At 46.2% G+C, this 11,320-nt stretch overlaps 1 protein-coding gene across 1 annotated transcript in view; it reads left to right on the top strand.

The window, feature by feature from the left end:
- Slc28a3 (solute carrier family 28 member 3) overlaps window positions 1-9,157 on the top strand; it is a 53,223-nt gene extending 44,066 nt beyond the window's left edge. Inside the window, exons 13-18 of the mRNA XM_031358439.1 lie at window positions 752-920; window positions 1,736-1,933; window positions 5,749-5,830; window positions 6,299-6,397; window positions 6,618-6,729; window positions 9,025-9,157. Of these exons, the coding sequence (XP_031214299.1) occupies window positions 752-920; window positions 1,736-1,933; window positions 5,749-5,830; window positions 6,299-6,397; window positions 6,618-6,729; window positions 9,025-9,142 (778 nt within the window). The 3' untranslated portion in view covers window positions 9,143-9,157. The remainder of the gene's footprint in view (window positions 1-751; window positions 921-1,735; window positions 1,934-5,748; window positions 5,831-6,298; window positions 6,398-6,617; window positions 6,730-9,024) is intronic.
- The last annotated feature ends 2,163 nt before the right edge of the window (window positions 9,158-11,320 follow it).

Genomic DNA, 11,320 nt, shown 5'->3' with positions numbered 1-11,320 from the left:
GGGATTTGAACTCAGGACCTTCAGAAGAGCAGTCAGTGCTCTTAACCACTGAGCCATCTCTCCAGCCTAATAAATAGTATTTAAACCTATATGGTTTTGTCACCTCTTGGTTTATTATTATAAATGTACCCAATGGCGTAGAGGGAGGAGTGGATGCTTAGCACCCAAAGCCCAGGGTTCAACCTCCACCAAGAGAAAGCTACCACAGTAGTGGCCTCCCACATCCCCACAGCCAAGCATCAGCAGTCATAAGCCCATCAAATTTTGAGGCTGTAAGAGACTGAGTACTTTGACCAAGGCATATGGCTAAGGGTCTACCTCTTACCGGGTGACTATGATTAGGCCATTGCTGTGCCATAGATCCAGAGATACTGTCTTAGTTAGGGTTTTACTGCTGTGAACAGACACCATGACCAAGGCAACTCTTATAAGGGCAACATTGCATTGGGGCTGGCTTACAAGTTCAGAGGTTCAGTCTCTTGTCATCAAGACAGGAATGTGATGTCTAGGCAGGCATGGTGCAGGAGGAGCTGAGGGTTCTACATCTCCATCTGAAGGCTGCTATGAGTAGGGTATTAAAGCCCACACCCACAGTGACACACTTTCTCCAACAAGGCCTCACCTACTCCAACAGGGCCACACCTACTCCAACAAGGCCACACCTCCAAATAGTGCCACTCCCTGGGTCGAGCATCTGCAAACCACCGCAGATACTCCTTGGTAATTCTAGAATTCCCATTTTCTGATGAAGTGATTCCCGGAATCTCCTGGAGGCGGCCACGCAGGGCGCATCCTCGTCCATCCCCCTGGTGGCAAACATCGCTGCGAATCTGATCGCCTTCCTGGCCTTGCTCTCCTTTGTGAACTCTGCCCTGTCTTGGTTTGGAAGCCTGTTCGACTACCCAGAGCTGAGTTTTGAGGTATGATTCTGCCTTGTTTGGTTTCTGACTACCTTGGTTTAAAAAGTAAGTTTAGAAGCCAGGTATGGAGGCTCATGTTTGAATCCCATCACTTAGGAGGCTGAGATAGGAACCATGAGTTCAAGGCCATCGTGGGTTACAGAGTGAGCCTTTCCTAGCTAGCTATGTGGCGCTCTCTCATACACTATAGAAGCATCTCATTCGCTGCCCTGACTGTCCCACTCCTGTCCTGTCTAATGCCGCCGCCCCCCCCCACTTCCCCAAAGCATTCATTCTCTCTGACCTCTTCCCAAAAATTTAAGCTACTTCCAATGACCCAGTTCCAACCCAGTTCCTGTTTTACTCTGCTCCCTGTACTATAACAGAACACTGGATCGGGAAGCTTATAACAATAAAAGGTTTATTTAACTTGTTATTCTGAAGGCTTAAAATCCAGTCAGGATCATATGTGGTGAGGATCACATGCAGACCTATGTGTCACAGACAAGAGAAAAGGGCACATTCAAAATGAGCGGGGAGACCGATCCACTGACCGTCTTTAAACACTCTCTCACGTTAGTGCATCCCATGGAGAACTAATGCAATATCACACAAAGGACACTCATTGATTTTTAAGGGTCATATACCTGTTGACATAACCACATGGGAATCCAGCCTTAACACCAGTTTGTTGAGAACAAAAAAGATGGACGACTGAATGTAAGGGGTTCCTCACACCCAGAAGAGCAGGAAAAACCCTGTCAGTCACCGAGGGGGTGTGGCAGAACTCTAGGCAATCACTGCTTAATGAGTGTCACCACCTCTGTCCCTTGCAGCTCGTTTGCTCCTACATCTTCATGCCCTTCTCTTTCATGATGGGAGTCGACTGGCAAGACAGCTTTATGGTCGCCAAACTCATAGGTTACAAGACATTCTTCAATGAATTTGTGGCTTATGATCACCTCTCAAAATTAATCAATTTGAGGAAAGCGGCTGGACCTAAATTTGTGAATGGCGTGCAGCAATATATGTCAGTATGTATAATTCTTTATGTCTATATTCTATATGTCAGTAAATGTAATTCTTATCACATAGATACACCATAACTTGGTGTGTAGCAATATGTTGGTATATATAATTATCACATACATATACTGTAACTTGGTGTGCAGCAATATATGTGGGTTATTATAATTCTTATCACATAGCCACACGGCGACTTGTTCTTCTGTCTGCCTGGAACTTGAGTGACGGCAGGACAGAACAATCCAAACCCTTGCTCTTGTAGACCTCATGATGAGCACAGCATAATCTTCAGTCACATTATCTTGACCATGTGATATTTGTGTGAAGAAAGAAAGGGGGGAGAGAGTGGGGGAAACGTAAAAACTGAAGTAGACACAGACCTAGGGTCACATGAACTAGGACATCAGTGCACAAAGATTTATGAGCTTACTTCTGGGCCTAATAGCACAGAGGCCATCACAGGCTCTGTGCTAGCCACCCAAGGTAAGCAATGTAAGATAAGGAAGGTTCACCTTGGCTCATGATCTCAGCTCATGATCCACTGGCCTTGTTGCTTTCTGTACAAAGCAGTTCATCAAGGTGGATGCATATAGCAGAGTAGGATTATTCACCACAGAGCAGCTGGAGAGTAGAAAGGAAGACGAGGGGACAGAGTCCCAATGTCCCCCTCCAGGGTGTGGTCCTAACTTCCCTTCCTGGGCTTGACTTCCTGTCCTACTTTGCTTTCTTGTTGCTACACCGTGATCAAAAACAACTTAGGAAAGAGGTTTATTTCAGTTTATAGTTACAGGAAAGAGAAGCCAAGGGAAGGAATGCAGAGACAGAGACCAAGAAGGAATACTGTTTACCGGCTTACTCACAGGCTCACATTCAGTTACCATTTTTCACACAGCCCAGGCCCACCTGCATAGGAATGGTACCGCCCATAGTGGGCTGAGCCTTCCTACATCAATTAGCAGTGAAGAAAATAAATGTGCCGCAGGCCAACTGAAGTAGGCAATTCTTGAGGCGAGGGCCTGGTTTCTCAGGCAAAGGTATGTCAAGTTGAAAAGATTAGCCATGAACTGGAGAGATGGCTCAGCAGTGAAGAGCACTGACTGCTCTTCTGAAGGTCCTGAGTTCAAATCCCAGCAACTACATGGTGGTTCCCAACCATCCATAATGAGACCTGATGTGTCTGAAGACAGCTACAGTGTGCTTACATATAATAAATAAATCTCTTTTTTAAAAAAAAAGAAAGAAAGAAGGGAAGGAAGAAAGAAAGAGAGAAAAAAAAGGAAGAAAAGGTTAGCTATCACCTCCTGAAGATTCTGTCACCTCCCACAGTCAATACAGAGGGCTTTTGAGGATATTCAGGGACAAGATATGGTAGGTCTTACCTTTTTGGAGCCAACAGCTGATCATGAAGGCTTCCTCTAGCATCATGAGTTCTAAGAATCTGACTGTATATCATTCTGAGCCTCTACATCCTCAAAAGATAACAAGGCACAATTGCCACTGTGTATGGGAGGAGAGGAGATAAAACACGAATGTCTGTGATCAGAAACCTTGGGGCAATGATGGAAAGAGGCACTTGCGTCTCCTTAGGCTTTGATGGACTGAGGGACTTAACCTGGCTGAAGACGTATTTGAAGCTGAATCTCCAATTCATTTCCCTCTAAATATCAGAACTGCCTTATAAAGAAACTAAGAAAGGGACATTTCTAACCATCCCTGTCCCTCTCTGAAATGACCCATTTGGAGTTAATGTCCCCAGCTTTGAAGCACATTGCCCAGTATTGAGACACTCACGTTATAAGTGAGGTCATCTCCCCAAGAGAATCTGCACATGAACGATTTTGTGGTCGGGGGCGCTGTGCCCCATAAATCTGCTAGGAACAGACCTCAGGGTTTTTCTGCCATTGCTGATCCTCTTTCAGGGACCATAACAGTGGGACTTGGCCAGCTATCTTCATTGTTTGGATGCCACCTAAACCAGTTTGTTTCCCTGCCCAAAGCAAACAATAGACTAAATTAACCGACATGTTTTCCGCTTCCCCATCTCCAGGAGAAAGTGCGCTTTTGTTAATGAGCGAAGCAAGCTGCCAGTTCTGGCAATACTAACCAGTTCTCTGCAAAGCCTGTTGGGAAGGAGGAGCCCCAACTGTAGAGATGATCCCGGTTTGGGAGTGAGCCCAGCCAAAGGCAGGCACACGGGGTATATATGGAAACAATCCAGCAGCCGCTTCTGTTGTGGAGTCACAGTGGGAAAGCCAGTTCCTCCAAGTTTCCTAGCATCTTGGCTCACACAGGAGGCCATTGTCCTCCTAGCTCAGCCCATCTTGTTCCACTGGACAATCACTTACGTTGGGGCCAAAAGAAAGTGGCATCGTCCCAGCCTCCTTTTCTACATCTGATAAAACCACACACAGCCATGACTGCATACACCTCCCGCCTCCCCACCCCCAGGTCCCTGTCAGGTCACAGCTTAGTGGGTTGTGCCTGTTGATGTGACAGGTGTCTCCGGTGATGTCTGGGTCGGGTGCTACATCTTTTCTTCAATCAGGTATGTCCAGGGGCCTCTCAGGACAAGGGTCTGTCTGGAAACCCACTGTTTTATACACTGTGGAGTAACTCAGAGCAGCCTTCTGCCCAACCTCAGCCATACCTTTGCCAGACTGGATGTGCCCACTCAATCTGCAGAAACTTCTGAACTGAGTCCTTCAGCCACTTATCAGGCTGTGCCATCTGTGTAGCCCTCTTGAGGAGGAGCAGATCCCCTCCACTAACTTGCTGTCTTCCCGTTGCCCCAGAGAGGACACCCACTCTTACATTCCCAAATGGGCGCCCTCACATTCTCATGGATTGTCTCAGCTGAAGAACAAAGGCAGGCACGCAGCATGGCACAGCGTGGCCAATTGTAAGGAAGCTCCTGTGATGGCCCGGAGCTTCCTGTTTCCTGATATAATCAAACTTCCCTCCTGGCCCTTAAAGGACAATGCCCTCCACCCCCCTCCAAAGACCTGTAGGCAATCAATGATTTTTTTTTTCCCCACTGTAGATGTATTAATCAATTTTCATTATTGTAACAAAACCGTGAGATACATCAAAGGTTTACGGGGAACTGCTGCAGAGGGCCTTGCCACAGCAGCTTTTAGAACAAGCGTGTTGTCTGCTAGTTCACCAGGAGCGTGTATCATTCGATGGCAATGCATAAGTATCCCAGCTGCTTTACAGCCTTGACACACTTAATATATATAGTGCACAGTCAGTGCCTTTTATACTTCAGTTCTTTCGCTAACTGACAAACTACCTAAAATAAATCAACTTAAAGATTTATTTTGGCTCTCTGTGTAGCAGTTGGCACTTCCCTGGTAACCAATGTTGAGCATCTTTCCATATGTTTATTTCCCATCTGTATACCTTTTGTAGCAATGTCTCTAAAACTAGTCAAATTGTTGAATTATGGCAACTCTTTATATATGCTAAGTCCTTTGTCAGACAGACACTCATGTAGGTATTTGCTGGGACCAACTTCTTCATCAACTAGTACATAGTGGTATGTACACAGCAGGTGATAAGTCACATGCAACATTAGAAGTGATGAATGAGCAGGAGGTAGCATTTTTAGATGTTAAGGTCACTAACTCCTAGTCTGTTGTCAAGTGTTCCTTAAACGTACATTCCCTCAAAATCTCAGAGCACAGGGTTATCACCAATGGTTTTCTGAGAGTTGGCAGTGTATGCCTACTCATCGACATCAGTTCTGTAGGTTGGGGTGTCGGATTTCTGAAGGTGGGTCAGTCAGCTGGTGTACAGATCGGTGTTTGACGCTTGCTTGCAGGTTCGCTCTGAGACCATCGCAACCTACGCCCTCTGTGGTTTTGCCAACTTTGGTTCCCTAGGAATCGTGATCGGCGGGCTTAGTAAGTGAAAAAGACACTCCTCCACACCAGACACAACTTTAGCAAGTCCCTCCTGCTCTGTAATACTGTGTCAGGGAAAATGGCTCCTCAGTGGTCGTTAAGTCCTCTAGGGCCCGTGCTTTATCCCTGCTCTGCAATGCAGTTTTTCTATGTACACTCAAGAACTCAAGACAAATACGTGGGGGGCCCATGGAAGTTCACCATAGAAGATGCTGCAATCGATTACTGATATCTGTCTTGGGTCTAGACATTAATGGTAGCAGCTAACTTAGACATCAGCTCATTGATTTAGTCTTCCCTGGTAACACACTGGCTTTATTGTGTTCTCAGTGCTCTGTGGGCCCCTTCGGTTCGTCTCTTGACTAGCCACTCTTCAACTGCCCCAGAGTTCAGTCACCAAAGAATTATCAGAAGTTACAGACTTGGGCCTCCCATCAGCTTAATCTCAAATGCCTCTTTCTCTCCCAGCATCCATAGCTCCATCCAGAAAGCGAGACATTGCCTCTGGAGCCATGAGAGCCCTGATTGCTGGCACCATTGCCTGCTTCATGACAGCCTGCATCGCAGGTATTTCCATCCCTCCTGCCCTGGGTGCCTACAGGATGGAAGCTTTCAGGGAGGCAGGCCTCCAGGCTGCATATGCTGCAGCAGAAAGCCGAGAATCAGAGCCAGGCTCGGCACGCTGTGGAGCAGGATGTGTGGGGTGGTGCAGAGAAGCTGAGAACAGAAGGGGGCTTCTGGGATTTCGTTAAATTATGACAATAAACGACACTCTGTTCCTTTCCAGGCATCCTCTCTGACACCCCTCTGGATATCAACTGCCATCACGTTCTAGAGAACGGCAAAGTACTCAGCAATACAACCGAAGTGGTGTCTTGTTGCCAAAATCTGTTCAACAGGTAGTCTTACGGTCTCTTAGTAATGGTCAGATCTAACTGTTGTCTACTTTTCCTGGGGGAGAGGGGAACAAATACGTGTTTACCCCAGACAGGGAGCTGACAGTTTCCTGACAGCCCTGCTTGGTGAGCCCGTGAGACTATCAGTGAGGCTTTCTTATAGAAGTGTGGGTGGTCCCCAAATCAGTGAAAAATCTCACACAACACTGACGACTTGCCGAAGCTGCATTACAGAGTCCCACTTCCAGCTAACCTTCCATCTGCTGTGTATTCTAGACCCTTCTAAGGTCACATCCAGTTGAGAGGTAGAAAGCAGGAGGTATAGCCCCAGAGTAAGGCCTCTCGACCTTCCTCACCCATCTTCTTCTTGTAGAGAATGCTAATTACTCCCTTACCATTTTGCCGTAGACCTGGCTACCACGGTATTCGTTCACTTATTTGGTTGCCATGACTACCAGGCCAAGCCTACCTCTGCTCCATGATGGTGAGCAGACAGGCACAGAGAGTGTGCTCCTGTTGTATTTTGAGCAAACAGCCATAGTACAATCCCAGTGTGAAGACCACACCACGCCAGTTTGTTTTCATTACCCCCTTAACTATTTGACATGTGAGAAAACTCAACGGTATTTCTAACAACCTTTTCAGATATAACTAGATAACTAAGAACTAAGACGCTTTCCTAGGCTGCCCGGCAGTCGTCCTTAGTTACTGCCGCTAGACCCTTGCTCTGGACTCGCCTCAGGTCCCCGGTCCTAGTGACCTCAGATGAGCTAGGTAGCATAGCCTTTCCTACAGAGGAAAGCAGAGCAACCTCAAGGGACAGGAGGGGACCGTGGCCAGCCTGCATTTCCAGATAAGTTTTATATTTGTGCTATTGTTCAAAGTCTTTCCCTGGGGAGTGTTTTCCTGTCCAGGGGATTGGCAGGCCTGTTTAGATCCAGGACAAGGCTTTGTTCTTCACAAAAAGCCTTTAACAGTCAGAGTTGCTAGGGTTTTCCATGCAGTAGACGATGTCCTATCTCTGCCCAGGAGCAGGGAGAGGACCCAGGTCCCAGTCAAGACCACAGAGAATTCCTAACAGAGCAAGACAGAAACTGAAGAAAGGAAAAGAAAAAAAAAATCTGTAAACACAGTCATGCTTCCCCAGGAATTGCCTTCCGTCCGTCCATTGGTGGAGAGCAGCAAACCCTGCTGCCCGGCCTGCAGACCTGTCTGATCTGTAACTCCCCTTTGTACAGCAGGTTCAAACTTAAGCCGGTGCAATGGTGATAGGTCGTGTTCCTTTGCCTGTCACTCATTTTCACTTTCAAAATGAGCTTGTTCTGTGACAAAGGATGTAGGGTAGAGACAGATTTTTGTGGGACGGAATCCAGCCTCATTGACCTCACAGTGGCTGGGTTGTTTTTTTTTTTAAGTTTTATTTATTTATTATTTATATGAGCACACTGTAGCTGTCTTCAGACACACCAGAAGAGGGCATCAGATCCCATTACAGATGGTTGTGAGCCACCATGTGGTAGCTGGGAATTGAACTCAGGACCTCTGGAAGAGCAATCACTGCTCTTAACCACCTAGCCATCTCTCCAGCCCCTGACGGTGACTGTTTAACTAGCTACCTACCTTTTTTTTCTTTTTTTTTAAACTACATCACTTTTCAAAGAATGAAGGTGTCCCTGACAGCATGGCAGAGAGCAAGGGTAAGAGGCTAGGCTACCAGTGATCTCTGCCAGCCATCTCTACCCTCTAGTTTCTATGTACAAAATCAGTGCCTTCACTCCATCTGTTCTTATTCATGTACAAATTAATATTTTTTGAGATTTTGGGTTGGATTTATAAGTACATATAAGCATGTATTTCTGTGCACTGAGTGCATGCAGTGCCCATAGAGGCCAGAAGAGGGCACTAGATGCCCCCAGAATTGGAGTTACACAGTTGTGAGCTGCTCTGTGGATCCAGGGAATTGAACCTGGGTCCTCTAGGACAGCCCGTGCTCTTAACTGCCTAGTCACCATTTCAGCCCATATGCAAGTGCCTTATTTTTTTGTTTGTTGTTTTTGTAAGAATTAGTTCTACTCTGTCATTGCTATTCTAAAAGAAACAGTAGGAGTCCTCAAGGCCACCCAGAATTTGAGAACCAAAGCTAACCTTCCTATCAGGAGTCACTGTCTTAAACCGACCTATCTAGACCGTGACCAAGGGAATCAGCTTCCTGCCCTGTACCATGTCCAGTGCAGCTTTGTCTACCTCCTTCCCCTCCCATCTAAGGCCCAGCTAATGAGTTCCCTCTGCCTCCACCAGCACGGTTGCCAAGGGACCAAATAACGTTGTCCCCGGAGGAAACTTCAGCCTCTCTGCTTTGAAGAGCTGCTGCAACCTGCTGAAACCACCAACGCTGAACTGCGATTGGATTCCCTAATATACCGTGATCTCAGCCATGTGTCCCGTGGGATTCTGCATGCAGATGCTGGATTTCCTGCTCCAGAGGGGATGGATAACTCCGCCGAGGACTCAGACTTAACGGCAAAGGAGAAGCAAAGTCAGGAGTGAAGCCCCCTGAGCTACAGTGTCTCCCTTCTCCTTTCTCTCCTTAGCCCACCCTCTCCGCATGGAGAACTCCTAGGATGATGTCCCAAGCTGAGGTGTGATCCTAAGCCCCAACAATATTTTCTGACTTTATATTTTCAAGGCATTTCATGAAAAAATATGTGTGTCTATACACACATATATACATACATATGTATATATATACACACACATATATACACATACACATACATATATATAAAATCATATGTTCATACTGTATATATCCATATATATGTACATATACATGTATATGTGTGTGTACCATATATGTGGTAGTTTCTAGCAACTGGACCAGTTAGGTAGGTAGGTAGGTAGGTAGGTAGGTAGGTAGGTAGATAGATAGATAGATGGATGGATGGATGGATGGATGGATGGATAGATGTGTGTGTAGTAGTAGTTCCCAATAGTTGGGCTCAGCTGTCCCCTCATATCATGTTCCAAGTATACCAGAGCAATGTGATTTAAACACATCTCAGGCAAGGTCATCCCACCCTCACTCCAGGTCATCTGAAATACCTTCCACTTGAATCTCATGTAAATGAGGGCTATTTGCAATGACCCATTCATTGGCTACCCTCCAGAAGTTTCTCATAAATCAAGAGTCCTTCAGAGCCAGGCAGTGGTGGCACGTGCCTTTAATCTCAGCACTTGGGAGGCAGAGACAGGTGGATTTCTGAGTTCTAGGCCAGCCTGTTCTATGGAGTGACTTCCAGGACAGCCAGGGCTACACACACACACACACACACACACACACACACACACACAAAAGTCCTTCAGAAAAGCATGCAGACTACATGAAAACCAATACTTAAGTCTGTAAATGTAGAGACTTGTAAGCAGCCAGCATCCATAAACCTATGTTGCAGAGACTCCCCGCTAACTTTAACATCTTACAAATCTTTTATGGATATGTTTGAAATATACAGCTTCAAGATTCTATCAACCTCAGATACTTGTAAGCAGTCAACCCCATCTTTTTAAAATTAATATTGTATTTATTTAAATGGATAGCTTTTATTTGTTCTTTGGCAATTTTGCACATGTGTATAATGTACTTGGATCATACCTACCCCCAACTCCCACTGCCCCCCGCCCTCCTCAATACCCCTCAGCTTGTCTCCACCTCACCTTCTTGCCCTCTCCTCTCTGTTTTATAACTTACTACGTCTTGGGCTGCCTGCCACAGTGATGCCTGGTGCTGTTGGCTTAATCTTGTGGGAGTGACCATTTCTACAGTGAGTTCATGAGTGCAGAGTCTATGTCCTGTCTGGAAGACAGCTTCTCACAGCTCTTCCCCAGCCCCTGGCTCTTACATTCTTTCCTCCATCTTGAGTGCTACACCCTGTGCCATGAGGAAGTTGATATAAATGTTGGGTTTGGGGCTAAGCACTCTGCAGTCATGTATTCTCATGTTTATCAGCCGTGAGTCTCTGCATTGCTAAACTGGGGCTTAATCGTGTCTGTTTTCAGTACCCCAGCTCAGGAAGTAGCCCCTATACAGACTGACCTTAGGGAAACATGCAGAAACAGTATGATAGCTCTTAACTTTTCTGCTAGGAGTCAGATTTGGTGCACACTCCTGTATCCCAGCTCTGGGCAGCCGAGACAGGAAGAGTAGGAGCTCAAAACCAGCATAGGGTACATAGCAAGAGTGTGTCTCCAAGCAGCAACAGCAAAACTTCTGCAAGGTAATAACACTCTTCATTTCCACGCTGTGTTGTGAGCCAGAGTAAGTTCTGTGACAAGCAGGTGTCTCTAGCCATGAATGAACTGTCCTGTCACAAGAGGAAAATGGTGGACACTTGGAAGAAATAATTCAATGGACTACCAAGGTGCCTGGCATCTAAGTCTCTGTCACTGGGTGGACTGTATGACTAGGCCTGTTGATGTGCAATTTTGTTATATTCCTGATGATAAAACTGTAAAACATTAGTCCTCAGTCAAAAAAGACATGTAAGGAAACTCAATGCCCACTGAGGCAGGGATGGCTTTCATTGGCTCTCCTGTC

Source organism: Mastomys coucha, unplaced genomic scaffold (assembly GCF_008632895.1).
Source record: "Mastomys coucha isolate ucsf_1 unplaced genomic scaffold, UCSF_Mcou_1 pScaffold7, whole genome shotgun sequence".
Classification (NCBI taxonomy): Eukaryota; Metazoa; Chordata; class Mammalia; order Rodentia; family Muridae; genus Mastomys; species Mastomys coucha.
The sequence above is the reverse complement of the archived record's forward strand: the minus strand, read 5'-3'. Positions and strand labels throughout refer to the sequence as shown.